Source organism: Etheostoma spectabile, chromosome 10 (genome assembly GCF_008692095.1).
Source record: "Etheostoma spectabile isolate EspeVRDwgs_2016 chromosome 10, UIUC_Espe_1.0, whole genome shotgun sequence".
In the NCBI taxonomy this organism is placed as follows: Eukaryota; Metazoa; Chordata; class Actinopteri; order Perciformes; family Percidae; genus Etheostoma; species Etheostoma spectabile.
In genome coordinates this window covers 7,311,417-7,326,535 of record NC_045742.1, presented here as the reverse complement: position 1 = coordinate 7,326,535, position 15,119 = coordinate 7,311,417, and the positions used below count along the sequence as shown (strand labels likewise).

General features: G+C 38.3%; 1 protein-coding gene across 2 annotated transcripts in view; it reads right to left on the bottom strand.

Moving 5' to 3' along the window:
* The window catches only part of fstl5 (follistatin-like 5), a 157,430-nt gene that overhangs the window by 74,926 nt on the left and 67,385 nt on the right, over nucleotides 1–15,119 (bottom strand). For both annotated transcript variants that reach the window (XM_032527709.1, XM_032527710.1), the window contains exon 5: nucleotides 3,040–3,236. In XM_032527709.1, coding sequence (XP_032383600.1) covers nucleotides 3,040–3,236 — 197 coding nt within the window. The remainder of the gene's footprint in view (nucleotides 1–3,039; nucleotides 3,237–15,119) is intronic.

The window sequence follows — 15,119 nt, the reverse complement described above, 5'->3', positions numbered from 1 at the left end:
CACCGAAGACCAAACCTTGATTCAGTTTGCAGCCTGTCTTTATTTAGTTTCAACAACGTCTCACTTCCGACAAATTCCTCTCCCGCTGTACAAGAAACTTCCATGATAATGTTTAAAAAAGTTGTTTGTCTCCTACTTAGAAAATTGTCACATTTTCTGTCAGACAAATTAGTATTCTGTATTAAATTTGTGTCAAACCTCTGCCAAAATCCTCCGTGCGTAGTGCAGACCTTGTGTGTGGGTCCAGGAGGCAGATATTTAATACTGTTCATCTTTAAGAAAGTATGTCAATTTAAAGATTTTCAAATTCCTTTTACCTATTCTGATCTAGAAGAGGACAAACTGCTCAACTGCTCTGTTCTCAAACTGCATTACAAACTCTTAATATACGTCTGTGCAGGGACAAAAAGAGCAACCTTTCCAAAGACCATATCTTAATTATTATTTTTTTTTTTAAATAAGTCTCTTTAGTTTAAAGGTTACAAGTTTTTTTAATACCTAAAATAGAAAAATCAGTAAAGACCAGTAATGTCTTTATCACACATGTTTTTAGTCACAAGAGTTAGGGTAGACAGGGCTAAGACCGGGTCCATGGGCTCGATGGTGCATTATGCCCCCAACGTCGACTTCCAGGCAGCGCTGCAACCGTTGACTTCAAGCCACCTATCCTAACCTTTGCCTAATCCTACTGCCTACCAGGCAGTGCTGCCTGGAAACTCTCATACAGTTTTTGATAAAAGATACAATTTTAGGTATTCTGTTTTTAGTCAAATGATAGATACGGTATGGGCAATGCAAGAGAAAAAAAAATTTGATTTGCCATTTTGAAAGGGCACCCAAGAGTAAAAGGCCAGTCAGAACTGCTCCCTGTGCCCCTTCATGTGCACACTCTGGCAAGTCAAGTAAGCCCATGTGAAGTATTTCCATCCTAGAATTTAAAATGAGATTAGAAAACACTCCAATTGTAAAGGGTGCTTCAGGGCACGAGGGTGACAGCCATGGTTTGGTACTTCCACCTGCCGATAACAATGTGATTTGCTTGTGCAATGTTGTTTTTGAGGGCTTGTTCACACCAAAATATAATTTGCATAAATTGCTTTTCTTCTTTTACATTCATTCATCTTTTGTCAATAAAGCAATCACAAAAACATCTGAATCTGAACCTTTATAAATTGTGTATGATATTTTAAACTCACATCATTTAGAGAGAAAAGAAAACTGTATATCCCGAGCTATTCATTAAGCTGAAATCATTCTGTGAGAACATTTAATACACCAACATGAAAAACTCATTAAAGACACAATCAATAAAACATTCAAGCGCCCTTATGTTATGGCACCGTCAACCCATAACTTCTTTCGTTAAGTGATTTATCTGACTGATGACGCTATTTTATGTATCATGCACTCATTTATTACGCGGTCATGTTGATGAGAGGTGAAAGTTTACAGAAGCTCAAACGTTTTCTCCACATTTATGCTATAGATGTGTGTAGATAAAAAAGGTTTCCTGTCATTGCAGAAAAAAAAGGCCTGTAGTTTAAGTTGCAGTACGACAGTGACCAAAAACTTTATTAACTATTCTATCCATGTTTATTTTTAAGCTAATTGCAAACAATCCCAGAATTGAATGCTAACTTATCTTCTTTTTCTGAGCATTTGTAGCTGATAGTGTATCAAAATCTGCCAACATTCCCATATGTGTCTAGGATAAAAGGAGAGGAGGGCTAAAAGCAGCCCCTGAAAAGAGCTTCTCCATCTGGATGTTAATTATCACTGACTAGTGTGTGTCATTCAAACACCTAGTGAAAGGTGGAATGGTACTGCTTTGCCTGGAATACAATAAATGGCATCACCAAGAGGTTTGAAAATCCAAAGTACTATTCAATAGCTTTAAAGGGCAAATTCAAATTCACATGCAGAGCATACTGACAATATCATTCCATAAAACGCAGCACAACATGGTTTGTTGACTGTGCATTTCATTCACTTAGCATTGATTTCTCCCATGCTGGCACGGGGCACCAGCAAGTAAATGTAAAAATATGTTAATTATATGAAAATCTGGCAAAAACATCACTATTTTTGAAGTGTTGTTTAGATGCCTTGAACTCAGAATACTAAAATATATTCACATTAATCTAATGACAACTCCCCTGTTGGGCACCGGCAAAGCTAACCAGGGTGACCCCTGTGCAGATGGGGTATCCTACTGGATCAGCAGGAAACTGGATTAGTCCTAAGGTACTGGGAGACTTTATTTGGTATGCACATAATATCTTTCTTCCTCATGGCAGCCACAAAAAGCTCTTTTACAACCAACGCTCTTGGCAGCGATGGTCAAAGGCTGCAGCCTCCCATGAACACACAGCTCCTTTGACCCACATTGCTTTTCAAAAGATTTACTTAAAGCCATCTGTGGTCTTGATAGGCTTAACCCTCCTGTTGTCCTCGGGTCAAATTTGATCAATTTTCAAAAGTTTCTACATCAACAACGACGACGAAATTGTCAAAAAAATAACGTGGATGGTTCCCTACAACGCACTTCATAAGTAAAATAAATGATCAGTTCACTACGTACATTAAATTTAGGTGTTTTATTCAATTGTGTAGTATTTAAAAAAGAAAAAAATTACAGAATGTTGAAAAAATAAATGAAATCACAAAGTCCGAAAAATCTTCAAAAACGTAGAAAAACAGGAAAAAAAGGACAAAAACGTTGGGAATGTCGGGGGAAAAAAACTTCAGGAACAGCGACGACCAAAACGTTAATAAAAAATACGTTTAAAAAACTAAAAGTTGCACGGTGGACAGGAAGACAACACAAGGGTTAAGAGGTGCTGCTACATGTCTTGAAAAGGAAAAGTGTGATTACAAAATGTTCAACAACTTCTTTTAGAGAGAAGACGAGATCTTTGTATTCCACAAAAGATCTCATGGACCTGATTTGTATATTATTTTTTGAAATCCCATAAGATCAGCGTTACAACTAAGATTTCCTTGGTGTTTTACAGCTCATCTGTTGTTCAGTATCCTTACCTGTGAGAGCTCGCTGGCATCTACTTCACCATTGTTATCTGCATCAAAGCGTTTGAACATCATGTCAACCAGTTGCTTCCTTGCAGCCATGTTGTCCTTGTGGGCCCCATGGATGTTAGACCCCAAGTATCGTTTGGCATGCAAATCCAGAATCTTGCTTTTCAGCCGCCGGTAGTCACTCAGTCTGCAGTTATCATCTGGGAAAGAAAGATGAAAGGAGAGGCCGAATGGTTAGAAGAGGGAGAGAACGTTTATAGTAAACTTGTAACAATTACTACTGTAAGAGCTGACAGGAACGTACGTTTTTGCTTTGTTTGGGTTGCAAAAAATAGTTAAATGTTAACGCGATGTCTAAAAACAGATATTTCATAAATACCTAAATGACTCCCAGGTGCTGGAAAGGTGCATTATTAAAAGCATTGAACTCATGATTCCTGAAATTGGATGTAATGTTTCAAATGTCAGCCAATTAGTACCTGTGGAAACTAGAATCCCCCTGAAGACTGACATTATTAAACAATAAGCGGCTGTTTATATTCAGCGAAACCCAAATCTGAGCATGTCTATGCTTTTCTGAATCACAATAACAAATGCTAAGGATTATTTTCCCGAGGGGAGCACAAATAGTGACAGTCGTGCAACATTTCACTGTCTCAAACTAAGAGAGCAGAGAAACCACAAGGAAACATACAAACAAATCCATCACACCGGTGTCTGGCGCTAACCCTGACAGCAACAGAAAACATGATGGTGTTGCATTTCCAACCCGCCATCAAAGGCTCAAGATCAAAGAAGTTAACTACATGAAAGGTTCGGCAGAGTCGAGTCGAGGCAAAAAAGAAAAATAATGACTAGAACTACAGGTTGACACATGTCATATCAACTTCTCATTGTTAGATCTGCGAGTGTTTCTCCTCGCCTAACAGTTATATTAGCTGATGTCATGTTTGTTGTTTGCCGAGATGCTTTTTCAAGTCTCAGGGGAGGAAGGTGACATCATTGCCACATCGTACGTATCTACTCGGGGAGAAAATGGAATAATAGCTGCTGCATGGTGTCTTCTGCGAGAAAAATTAACTTTGTGTGGTGATGGTCAGGCAAGAATGATTTAGTGAGAGCGGTAATGAGATCTCCACTCAGTAGAACTGGGTGCTCCCTGAGAGCTGATGACTAGTTGAGCAGAAGCCGAATGATCCTAGACGCGAATCACATGCCATTGGCTGATGTGTAGGGAACTCATTTTTGTTTAAAAGAATTCGTACAGCAATTCTTCAAGAGAAACATCAGCATCATTCATGGTGTAATCATGATGCTAACCATCACTGGGGTGTAAAAGGCTGAGAGAACACTCACTCAGTAAAATCAATGGGCTTCCACAGAGGCTATCAAGCCATTTTCGTTTTCATCTCAATTTTGTGTGACCTTGTCCGAATGTGTAAAAACTTCATTCCCTGGTATTGAAATATTTATTATTGTGACTGAAAAAGGTGCGAGATGTAACAGTTATGAGGCTTTCTTTGGTGTAAAGCGAAGGAAATATTGGAAACATTTGAGGATCTTTTCATATTCTACCATGAAAAGAAAATATATATATATATATATATATATATATATATATATATATATATATATATATATTTTTTTTACTTCACTGTAAATAAACTGATTGGAGATATGATACAACTTTGTCTGCCAGGGCTGAAATTCCTTTTGCATCCCTGGGTAGCTCGTATAAAAAAAGGACATAAACATACATACAGACATAAATACATACATAAGATAAAAGACTTGCATCCTAGGTAGGACTACAGTTGAAAAATAGCCAATTGGCTAACACTGGTGCATTTACAGAAATGTTCATTAATGTGCATTGTCCAAATCAAATGAATAAGATAAATAAGATAAAGATGAACAACAAAGACATACATGAAACATTACCACAAATGACACAAACACCCAAGGAAAGAAACAAAGCATACATGTACAACAGAAAAAAGACATAAGCATACACACAGACAAGGTCTTGGAGACTTGTAACCCTGAAAGAATATTGCATTGGATTTAATGTAGCTGGTTTAACAATAGGATAGATTGATAAATGAAAGAGTTTTTAAGTCTGATGGTGATTAAAAGAATGAACTCTAAAGTGTTTATTTGAAGGCAGGAACTGATATTCTCTGTATAAAACATGTAAGGCGTATCATGTGAGAGGATTGAGTGAGCTTCTCAGTACTGTAAGAACAATACTAGTGTTCTAGAGGAAGATTAAAGAACTTCTTCTAGCCACAGATGGGTGACAAACAAAGGAAAAACCTGGATAATGAGTGGAGAAACATGATGAATGCAGTTGCTTCCACACACAAGGAGTCAATGATGTCATTCATAGATTATGGCCTTTTGCATTCACCTGCTCGCAATCCAGTTGCACACCCATGGGAAATCCTGTACCGGTGTGATAGACAATGCTCTGCCACCATTTTCCAAACAGCAATTGAGGAAAATGTTTGTTTTTTTCAATTTGCTCTCTGTATATGTTGTGTTTTTACAATGTCTCAGTTGTTTCTGGGCTAGAGAAATGTCCAAAGTACTGAATATGCTTTGTTTTCTAATAACTTGGAAAACTGAATAATTAATAGCTCACATAGTCAGGTGGAGAGAATTAAACATAAGGAAGGAACTTAGAAACAACGCCTCTGTTTGTTTTATTAGGTACACCTGTCAGTAGGAGAGTTGTTGACAGATGTTGGAGCTGCATGCTCAATCTGAAGCTTCATGAAACTAGCGGAGTGTGAACAACAGTGGTGGCCGGTAAGCTTGTCCTTTCTACGAGCCACTGCAGACAGCAAACCAAGAGAAAGATCTATTGAATTACAGAATTTTCTTTGGCTGTAATAATAACGGTAACAGTAGCTGGTGAATTCCTGGTAATGAAACCAGCAAGTTTAATTATTGCCGTGGAAACTGCAGCTGTTAGAGCACAGGGCATTCAGGCTGCAGCATGCTGCATATCATGGGACAGGGTCTGTTTTGACAAGCGACAGTGCCGAAGACGCTGCCTTAGTCACAAATGGCAGAATGAATAAAAGATAAATGGCTGCTGGCATAACCAGGGGATATGAAGGTCAGCAACGTCAAAGGATCACGCACTGGCACATGAACGCACGCACGCACGCACGCACGCACACTCACTCACTCACTCACTCACTCACTCACTCACTCTCACACACACACACAAAATGCTTTGCACAAACATTCACACATTCATGTAACATAAATTCTCCCCACCCCCAAGTATCCAATGTACATATCTACACAGTGGAGTTGGTGTTAACATTCATTAGACAATGGCTACAATAATATCTCAAACTAACTAAACCAAAATACTAGGTCAAAACAGGCATTCAGGGAACTATTAACAACTCAGCAGAAAGACATCAGTCCAATCTAGGGCTGAAACAATTCCTCGAGTAACTTGAATAATTTGATTACTAAAAATCCTCGATTTCAAAATTCTTTGCCTTGAAGCTTCGTTTAAACATTGTAACTAACGTTGCATACCGCTGTGTTTCCGCATGGTTGATTATTACTGTCGCACAACAGGCTGACGCTGCTGTAAACACACGCTGTGAAGACTGAGACGCAGATTACAAAATAAAGGAAGAGAAAAAAAATATTGAGGGTTAGGGTTAGAAGCAGGCTGAGAAAACGACGGGAGGTTTAGGATCACTTTAAGCTGAAAAAAAACAAACAGAATAAGTCTGGACAATGTGTCACAGACTTATGTTTTTTTTTTTTAGAAAACAAGCTAAAATGTAACACTAGCCCCTTTCTCTTAACCAGCGCCTCCTGAACATGGCTACTTGATATGCATGTGAATGACGTCATCGGACAATGCATTCTTCATTCTTTCTTAACTTCACTCGGAGCAGCCTTCTGAAAATGTGTCCCCCAGAACAGTTCAGTCGAATAACCCCGCTGTAAGCTTTGTAAAGTCACATGTACATGGGCTTAGGGAACAGCTTTTTTGTATGCAGTGTAAAAAGAAAGAGGCATGAAGGGGAAGAAGGGAGAAAAAGATTTACATTTAGGCCACCAAAAACATACTTTGGCAACCTGATTTAGGAGCAGAGTGGCCCACAAGGCTGGTGCTTAAACATGTTAGCGTCTATTCCTGTTAGTGTACGCAATTTAAGCAATAAAAATGTTGCTTTTTCTAAAAATGAAACCTTTCTCATTTACTGTTGCTATTTCCTATAAAGCAAAAGCTTTTTTAATCCAACTACTTGATTAATTGATGGAATAATCGGTAGAATACTTGATTATTGAAATAACCATCAGCTGCAGCCCTAGTCCCATCCATGTAGTCGAAACAAGATCTACTGATGAGATTGTGAGTCTTGTAAAACCCAGCTTTGGGTTGTATAGCCACCCACATTGCTTTTGAGCTGTGTCACAAGGCAATGCAACCTGCCGGCTTGCTCCATATAACAAGCGGGGTAATCACTTTAGCAAAAACAACTTCAGTGATTTTGTCTCGGAGGCTTTTTGACAAACTAGTGCTGGCCCCTAAATGTTGATGTTAATTAAATCTCCTATAAAACGCATTTTAAAAACCTTTTCAATGGATGGTTTTGTGTTTGTTATTTCAACTGTGTGAAAGAAAGCAGAACACATAATGGCAGTTGCTAATTTTTGTGCATTTGTCTCTTGCATGTCATGAAACCTAATTTGTCTTAAGGCACACAGATTTAGCACACTTAACGGAAAAGTTAAAAAAAACTCTACAGATTCGTCAGGAGACTAAATCGTTTTAGAATCTTGCAGGCAAAAGTTGCAGTGGTCTGAACTGGTCCGTCTCAGCTCTACTGAAGCCAGCTGATGGCGTCCCCTGCAACTCAACTTGCTAAATCACCAGTGGCTGTTTTTTAGAATGCCAGGCACGTCACCTGTTATAAAGTTAATAGTGAAGTCAGCTGGAAAGTCAGTTACAACTAACCGTCTAATATCTATGAGTTACAAACTGTCAACTGGCAGAAATGGCAGAGTTTTGGAGGGCCCGCAAGCATAGTATATGTTTATATATCTATATATAGATCTATATATAGATATAAATCTATATATAGATATATAGATATCTATATATAGATATATATATTTACCACTACTAGAAATGTGTCTGTAGTCAGTATCTCACTATCAATATCCTCATTCATATTTTAAGACGCTACAAATGATATTCAGCTACAAAAAAGCATGAAAAGTCAGAAGTTAGAACGGAGGTATGGGGAGCTGTTGCTTTGGAGGTGATACATTGTCATGTGTAGTCGCGTTGGTGTAAACTGGCAGGTTTTAGAACTTGCAGGTTGCGAGTCTTTGGTCTGAACTGGGCTTTGTCATACACAGTCACTTTTCACAAGGTGCTCTAAAAAGGAATCCGGAGTCTTTCTCCAGGTAACAACAACTTCAAATAGATTGCTGAAATTAAATTGTGTTTTAGATAGTAGTTTTCCCCATAGTAATGAAGACGGGAGGTTTTCATTCAATCCCGGCAGTCTCCTATTTTTTTTCAATATAGTAGCTTTATTACCAAATGTGACCCAGTTTTCCTTTCCACCCCGTGCAATCTGCAATGCAATTTTCCATTCAGAGTCATCTAACGTCTGCTCCTTTTGTAAAACGTACTAATGATGCATCATCCATCACGAGCTGAGTTAACAGCACTCAAGGAGATGGTAACAGTGTTGTAATGGAACCATCAGCTGTAACCCTCGACTATAGTATAATGCTCTTTGGTCAACGTTATTCATGAATGAAATGTATGACCTTTTCCGAGGTTCTGTAGAAAGCAGATGCTATAGACTAACTAAGGGTGGCATGCAGTTAGGCTTTGAAACTTTTTCATGCACACACAGCTTTTACACTCAATTAGGAATGAAACGATTCTTCGAGTAACAGGTAAAAGGAAACCTCTTATGTATATTGGCTATTGCAGTTTACTGTAAAGCAAAAGTGTTTCTTATCCGATTAATCGATGAAGTAATCGGTAGAATACACAATTCCTAAAATAATGCTGCAGCACTACGCTCAATAGTTCACCATCGCTTTCATTATCTAAAAATCTTTATAGTATATTTATATTAACAGTATAATTTCATAGTGGCTGTGAATCTGTCAAGGTGGCTTTTGTTTTCATGGTGGGTGGTGGTGTTTTTTTTAACACTGTTTGGTAACGAAACATGAAGGACATAGACTTGTCACTTTGACTGCTCAATGACCTTGCTTGTGACAAATGTCTGGTCACATAGAATTATATGTGGCAAGCAGCTGGCTTGGTTCCACTGTGCACAGCCATTGCCTCTTATTAATTGCCTTGAACTGTTCACATAATGTGGAGGTCAAGTCCCCGCCTGGGTGAAAATACATGACAGAGTGAAAGGGCTCGTATGCTCTGTTCTGATTGAGGGAAAACCGTTTCTTTGATTCAAGCTATTTGTCAAAAGACGCAACACAGTAGCAGCCGGCTACTCTGCTGTGAGTAAAGAGCTTTGTTATTTAAATTGAAAAAAAGCTACAACCATTGCCACCAACTCTCACTTTTATTGGTATAGTGTTATGTAATGGTAATTATGTTTAATTAGTTTAGCTTAGAAAGAATCAGGCTTTATTTAGGCTTTCAGCATTTCTCAGTTACAAGAAAAGGTAATTCATTTGGTGTAGTGTGTTGAAGGAACTGTTTAATGACTTTATCAATATGATATACTGCATATGATTAATAAATTATATAATTAATATCATTGATATGATTAATAAATAGTGTTAGAATAAGACCTTGATTTGGGAAAGAAAAGGTCTCTAACAGACTAGCATTTTATTATAAAGGGAAACTCCATGGACTTCACATAGTGTGCACACCATGCTTGGTATACACACAGGGACCTGCAGTAGCACACAAACATGAAAAAGATTAAAAATAAAAATATGGCATAGTGCTCGTGCCATATATGATCTGCTCGTGCGCTTTCACTTCACACACAAGCAGATCAGTTTCTTCTCCTGGAAATCTCTCCTTCCTGCGTAGCAATGTGCCAAGGTACAAACAAGCCTGGCTTTTTTAACGATTATTTTTTGGGCATTTTAGGACTTTATTTATAGGACAGCTGAAGACATGAAAGGGGAGAGAGAGAAGGGCAATAACATGCAGCAAAGGGCCACAGGTCGCAGTTTAACCTGCTGCGTAGAGGAGTAAACATCTGCAAATGGGTGCGTGCTCTCACTAGATGAGCAACCCCAATCGTGACTAACAGGCTGTCTACATTGGCAATAGAAGCATATTTCACTGGCATCTGATGGAAAAATAATGTAAAATAAAATACATTTTAAGCTGTCCTTGCTGCTAAACATCTTTTCACATTTAACTTGGTTTAAGTACATAACTGCCACTTGAAGTTATCTACGGACTACTGTCAGTCTAAATAGAAACAGAAAAAAAGTATGCACTGAAAAGACCGCGGCTTACATGCAACTTTGTCTACATGGCCATGGTACACAAGAGTCTTACTGAAAAAAGATCTTTCAGAACCAGGCATGGTTGATGATTCTGTCAACAAGCTGCAAATGAAATACTTGTGATGCCAAAAAACATGTGCAGCAATTATTAAATAATGTGGCAGACATGAAAAAATCATGTTTAAAACAAACTCCAATGTGTACTGTAGACACATTGAAATCTGTAGTAAAAATAGGTTGAATGGGATCATAGCGGGAATGTCAGTACAGCGGCCTGTACTGATCTATAATTTAGCAGGTGATTCTCACAAGGATCTGTCATCCTCCTTTAAAATGCAAAAAAGACTAGCCCTTTCGTTAATTAAATCCATGCAACCATTAAAAAAGAATAGGGCCCAAAGGTGGACTTTGACACTGAAGTAGTACAACCGTAAGGTCCAGGGTTCATTTTCCGTTGACAGAGACTGAACATCTTTCACAAGAATATTTACAGTATAAGAATAAGCCATCAGGGTCAATCAAAACGTTGGATGTTCAAGTATTTCAAAATTCTGCAGGTACATTCATGGTGTATTATCTTTGTTTTGATATCCCTTGAGTACATCATAAATTAATTCAGCAACGCTGCCTATCCACTGACTATTTGATGTGAAAAAGGGTGGTTCACATACGTAGTTCACAAAGAATACTGTATATGGGGTAATAAAGTGTCACATCCACACTATACAGCATGTACTATAGTTTGAAAACGATAACATGTATAAATATAGTGTAACTTGAATGCATGGACCTGTGATTTGTGAAGATTAATGAGTGTAGATGAATATTTGCATTAAATTATTTGCTTAGGGCTAGGCAGAATGGCATAAAATGTATATCACAGCATAATTTGAAGCATGGATAGTAACAGTATATATGACGGTATATTCGTTTTTCTTAAAATGTAAATATATTGTAGATTGTTATGGAGAGGTAAAACACTGGTATGGCAACAGCATGCCAGCTATTACTGTACTTAACTGTATTACTAGGACATACTTCACATAGTACAGAGTAAAGCTGTAAATATTCGTCTATTGGGATATTCATTCTTTGGTTAGGTTTTCTGTTTTTGATTTTGGGTTCGGATATTTTCTTTTTTTTCTTTGACAATGAAGAACAGAATCCTAAAAAATTTAAACACTTGATTAAACCAAAAGACGTGTGTTGCTGCACACTGAAAATATACACTAATCACTCTCAGAACGTTAGTAAAGTCAGTGGAAAAAAGCAAACCTCCATCCATCCAGTGTTCACTGAAGCCACAACCAGGCCCCTTTTAAAAGCAGTATTGTTTTATTTATATAAAGAAACAGGTGGCTCAGCAGAATATATGGAGTCCACTTTGCTGAAACGGTCCCATCTTTGCTCCACAGAGCCTGCCCCCCACCACCTTCTCCAGCTTTTCCATCTCTGTCTCCGGGGCCCTGGGTACTGCCACAGCTCACAATACATCAAGACAGCACAGCATGACAACTGGGTTACCCAAATCAGAGGTCACTGATTGCAATCTTTAAGAGCAACTAGAGGTGTCACTGCTGCAACACCTGACTGAATCTGAAATGGATATCTGGGCAGTAGGGCTGCAAACTCCTCACAGCCACTCTGTCCAGTATGATACGAATGTAGAAAAAACTGTCGTGCTGAAGAGCTTTGCATCGACAGTACAGAAAAACTGGAGAGAAAAGAAATACAAAACTGAGGTTCAAAGTAGGCCTGCACGATTCGGGAAAAAATTTGAAAAGCGTTTTTTTAGCTTAGAAAATAAAATATCACGAATCATTGCCACAATTTTTTTCTCATTAAGTGTAATGTTTATTGCACACATGAACCATGGCAAAACAAATTGGCAGAATCAAAACAGATATTTTTTGGCACCTATAGCACATTGCTCATCACCACAAGCCTGTTAACATAGAGGCTTCAAGGAAGAGAAGGGAGAGCATTGCAGCGCTAGGGAGCCCTTTAAGACCTATTTTATACATGTGTAAAACTCAAAGAAGAAACTAGTAGCAGTTGTGATGCAGTCGGCTCGTAAAAATAAATGAGAATCAAAGTCATTAAAAAATGTTTTTGTCAAAAAATATATAAAATAAAAACAAATAAATATATATTTTTTTTAATTGAACTTTTTTACAAATTAAATCATGAACAGGGTGAATCCAGATAGTGATTTTTATAACAATTGTGCAGGCCTAGTTCAAAGTGCCTTATTGACCTTAGAAACAGCTGATAAAGTCTTGCAAGATCCATTTAGTTGCTGTTCTGGATCTTTCAATCACATTTGTTATGTCTACCCATACAGCATGTTAGGCGGTTTTTATCATGCAGTTCCCAAAACTATTTCCATGAATGTAAAACAAAGTTTTGGAAACTAGCCAGCCCAATTTCTAGAAACCACATTTTCACCTGTAAGCTTAATATGTATAGTCTCCAAATGAGGATTAGTCAAATGTCAAAGTGGCTGCTGCAGTTGATCAACTTGAAACAATCTGAAACTGATTTGCAGCTGTTTGTACATGAAAAACTCCCCCCAACCTCCTCCGTGAGAGGTTTTGCAGCAATGTAAGTACATTGTGCTACTTCCATCAGTGCATCTTGGAGAGAATGTCATTGTTTGCGCCGCCACAATAGGTCACTTATCAGGAAAATGTCATTTTTCTGTTGAGGACAATCTCTACACAGTTTCTTTAGGAACTTTACTTAGTTTGAGTAAAACTGCTGAGTGTTTGGTAACAGCTCAAGACCAACACCCTCCTTTCATTCAGTCTCTGTCACTACTGTGTCCTCCTCGGATGCAGGTGTAATTCTCTCCTTCCCATCTTTCATCAGGACAGCTGCTCTTCCTTGTGTCTTTATCTATGATGTATTACCCCTCCTACCCCTCCTCTCTCACCTTGAATGGGATCATTATCATCCAGAAGACTTTACTGCAACCTCAACACCCCCATACAACTCACCCCTCCCGCACTCATCGCATTCACTGGGCTCCGACAGAAACCTCCAGAGGTGTTCGAGAGTCTCCAAATCACCTCTTTAAAGAATCTCAGCTTCTGTGCAATATGCTAGAATACACTGCAGTATCCCCAAAATGGACCACTTTCACTTTAGTGGGCTTTTGTTCTAACCCCTGGCCATGGCGGATACCATGTGTCTTCTGATTGATCATATTCATTTTTACTGCCAGTGAATAGTAAACATATGACTCATCTTGATTGCTGTATTTACAGCATTTCATAGCAATGTTGTATGCTGGAGCTTATATTAAATCATCACAATGCATACAGAGGTGAGAGATGCTGTAGATGGGGATCAATTTCAAAACCTTTTTGTTAAGGCTTTACCTATTTATAAGCCTCCAATGTTTTTGTTTTTAAAATGTTCATGGAAAATATCCCCATTTCATAAAAGTTAAGATTGTAGAGTGAGATGGAGGTAAACTGAGATAAAAAGTCAGACAGAAAAAGAAGATGAGAGTGGGAAGAGATAGCAAGAAGGGAGGCTTTGTTCACTTCTTAAATCTGATCCCAGTAAAGTTGATTACATAGAGCTTACGCCTTCAGCAGGAGGTCTTGTTGATGACATGATAGAGGACAGTGACCCAGGGGCTTAACACACCTAGGCAGAGATATCACATCAATACACTGCTGCAAAGCTATATTTGGACTATGGCAGACAGACTGGGGAATATTGTTTTTCTAAAGTTGGGCCATAGAGGTAGAAAGCTGGGGTTTTACAGTAAGCATGGAAACATTCCTCATTGTTGGGACATACATTATGTCACTAGTTAATTTAAGAACTTAATATGTTAGACTGAAGCTCAGACGAAAAAGCAAGGGAAATGAGAAGGGTCTGACTTTATGAATCTCATTGCTCCTGCTACTAACAAAAAATGCAGTCTTGTCATAATAAGATAAACTTAGGTGAAGTTTAAACTAGTCATAGTGGCTCACAGCGTGGGCAGGTTAGCTAGCCTACCTAGAGTCAGTGAACTGCTGGGATGAACCTCTATACTTTGCTCTCCCTTCGGGGCTCTTTTTTCACATTACCATGGTTAATAAAAATAGAAGAAAATTGCAACCTCAAAGGTACTTTTTACTTTTTTCTTTGTGATTATATGGTATTTTAAATAGTAATCTGCAACATGGACAACAAGTTTGAAATCTACAGTTTCATGACAACCCAGCAAACTTCTACTGATGGAAGACCATGCAATATAGTAGAAAGCATGAGATAAAGCAAGTGGACTTTGAGATCAGAATATTTTGTCAACCTATGACAGTTTTTATCATTTATATTGGATAATAACTGGCGCTGGTAACCTGCTGTGTTAATCAGATACAGTTTGGAGAGGAGGAAGATCAGCCGGAAGGATGTGTGAGCCATTCTGTAGAAGAAAGGCAACTGAGCTTCACATACTGTATCATCACAGCTAAATACGACGTCCCTTCCAACATCAGTTCATTTTCATCAGTGGCAGGGTGAAGATCCAAGGTTTGCCCTTTGTTCCTTGCCATCCTCACTCAAACACAGAC